This window comes from Citrus clementina, unplaced genomic scaffold, assembly GCF_000493195.1.
Source record: "Citrus clementina cultivar Clemenules unplaced genomic scaffold, Citrus_clementina_v1.0 scaffold_6, whole genome shotgun sequence".
NCBI lineage: Eukaryota > Viridiplantae > Streptophyta > Magnoliopsida > Sapindales > Rutaceae > Citrus > Citrus x clementina.
In genome coordinates, this window is record NW_006262139.1 from 6,797,828 (window position 1) to 6,799,885 (window position 2,058).

The 2,058-nt window shown below is 41.1% G+C and overlaps 1 protein-coding gene across 1 annotated transcript in view; it reads left to right on the forward strand.

The window, feature by feature from the left end:
• Positions 1 to 2,058, forward strand: part of LOC18039822 — a 5,183-nt gene extending 3,125 nt beyond the window's left edge. Inside the window, exon 2 of the mRNA XM_006428481.2 lies at positions 56 to 2,058. Coding sequence (XP_006428544.1) covers positions 167 to 1,951 — 1,785 coding nt within the window. The 5' untranslated portion in view covers positions 56 to 166 and the 3' untranslated portion in view covers positions 1,952 to 2,058. The remainder of the gene's footprint in view (positions 1 to 55) is intronic.

Consider the following 2,058-nt stretch of genomic DNA (forward strand, 5'->3'; position numbering starts at 1 on the left):
ACATACTTTTCTGTATTTTAAGTTCATTTCCTTTTCTGTTTGTTTTCTATTGCAGATTAGAGTTTATGTGGTGGTTTTTCTACAATCGACAAACGTCAATCTGTATTCAGCATGAGGGGAACCCTTTGAAATACCTGGCATTGGTGCTCTTTTGTTTTCTGAATTCATGGCTGACCATGCTTTGACTGTACCAAATGATTCGCTTAGTTTGGCAGAACCTACATTATCTATTGGGCAAGAATTTCCTGATGTTGAAACTTGCAGAAGAACTTTGAAAGATATTGCTATAGCACTACATTTTGATCTACGGATAGTGAAATCAGATCGCAGCCGGTTTATAGCCAAGTGCTCCAAAGAAGGTTGTCCATGGCGTGTTCATGTAGCAAAATGTCCTGGAGTTCCAACTTTTTCCATTAGAACCTTGCATGGAGAGCATACCTGTGAAGGAGTTCAGAACCTCCATCATCAGCAAGCATCCGTGGGTTGGGTTGCTAGATCAGTAGAAGCTCGCATAAGGGATAATCCACAGTATAAACCAAAGGAAATCCTACAAGATATCCGTGATCAGCATGGAGTTGCCGTGTCTTATATGCAAGCTTGGCGTGGAAAGGAGCGCAGCATGGCTGCACTTCATGGGACTTATGAAGAAGGTTATCGACTTCTTCCTGCATACTGTGAGCAAATAAGGAAAACAAATCCAGGAAGCATTGCATCCGTTTTTGCAACTGGACAAGAAAATTGTTTCCATCGGCTCTTTATTTCTTATCGTGCATCAATATATGGGTTTATAAATGCTTGTAGGCCACTTTTGGAGTTAGACAAAGCAAATCTGAAAGGGAAATACTTGGGTACACTACTTTGTGCTGCAGGTGTTGATGCCGAGGATGCATTGTTTCCTTTGGCTATTGCTATTGTTGATGTGGAAAGTGATGAAAATTGGATGTGGTTCATGTCAGAATTGCGGAAGCTTCTGGGGGTTAATACTGACAACATGCCTAGACTAACAATACTGTCAGAAAGACAAAGAGGCATTGTAGAGGCAGTCGAAACACATTTTCCAAGTGCTTTTCATTGTTTTTGTCTGCGCTATGTTAGTGAAAATTTTCGGGACACATTTAAAAACACGAAGTTGGTTAATATCTTCTGGAATGCTGTTTATGCACTTACGACAGTTGAATTTGAAGCTAAAATCTCTGAGATGGTAGAGATATCACAGGATGTCATACCATGGTTTCAACAGTTCCCTCCCCAATTGTGGGCTATAGCATATTTTGAAGGGGTGCGATATGGCCATTTTACGCTTGGTGTGACAGAGTTGTTATATAATTGGGCTTTAGAATGTCACGAGCTCCCTGTTGTGCAGATGATGGAGTATATTCGGCATCAATTAACATCTTGGTTTAACGATCGTCGGGAGATGGGCATGCGGTGGACTTCAATTCTAGTACCATCTACAGAGAGGCAAATTATGGAAGCAATTGCTGATGCACGATGCTATCAAGTACTTCGTGCAAATGAAATTGAATTTGAGATTGTGTCAACTGAGCGAACAAATATTGTGGATATACGAAGTCGTGTGTGCTCGTGTCGCCGTTGGCAACTTTATGGTTTACCTTGTGCTCATGCCGCTGCTGCACTTCTTTCTTGTGGGCAAAATGTCCATCTTTTTGCTGAGCCTTGTTTCACTGTTGCTAGTTATCGAGAGACTTATTCACAGATGATAAATGCTATCCCAGATAAAAGCCGATGGAAGGAACCCGGTGAGGGGGCTGAGGGTGGAGTTGCCAAGCTTGATATCACAATACGCCCACCCAAAACTCGCCGGCCACCTGGAAGGCCAAAAAAGAAGGTTCTTCGTGTAGAAAATTTTAAGCGCCCTAAGAGAATTGTTCAATGTGGTCGTTGCCATTTGTTAGGACATTCTCAAAAGAAATGCACAATGCCAATTTGACCTTGAATTAGTTTGTCAGATTTTATTTTTTCCCTTTTTTCACTTTTCCTTAAATCCATTGTTACTCTGAAATTTTCATAGAATCAATGCTGTGTTTGTAATCTTAA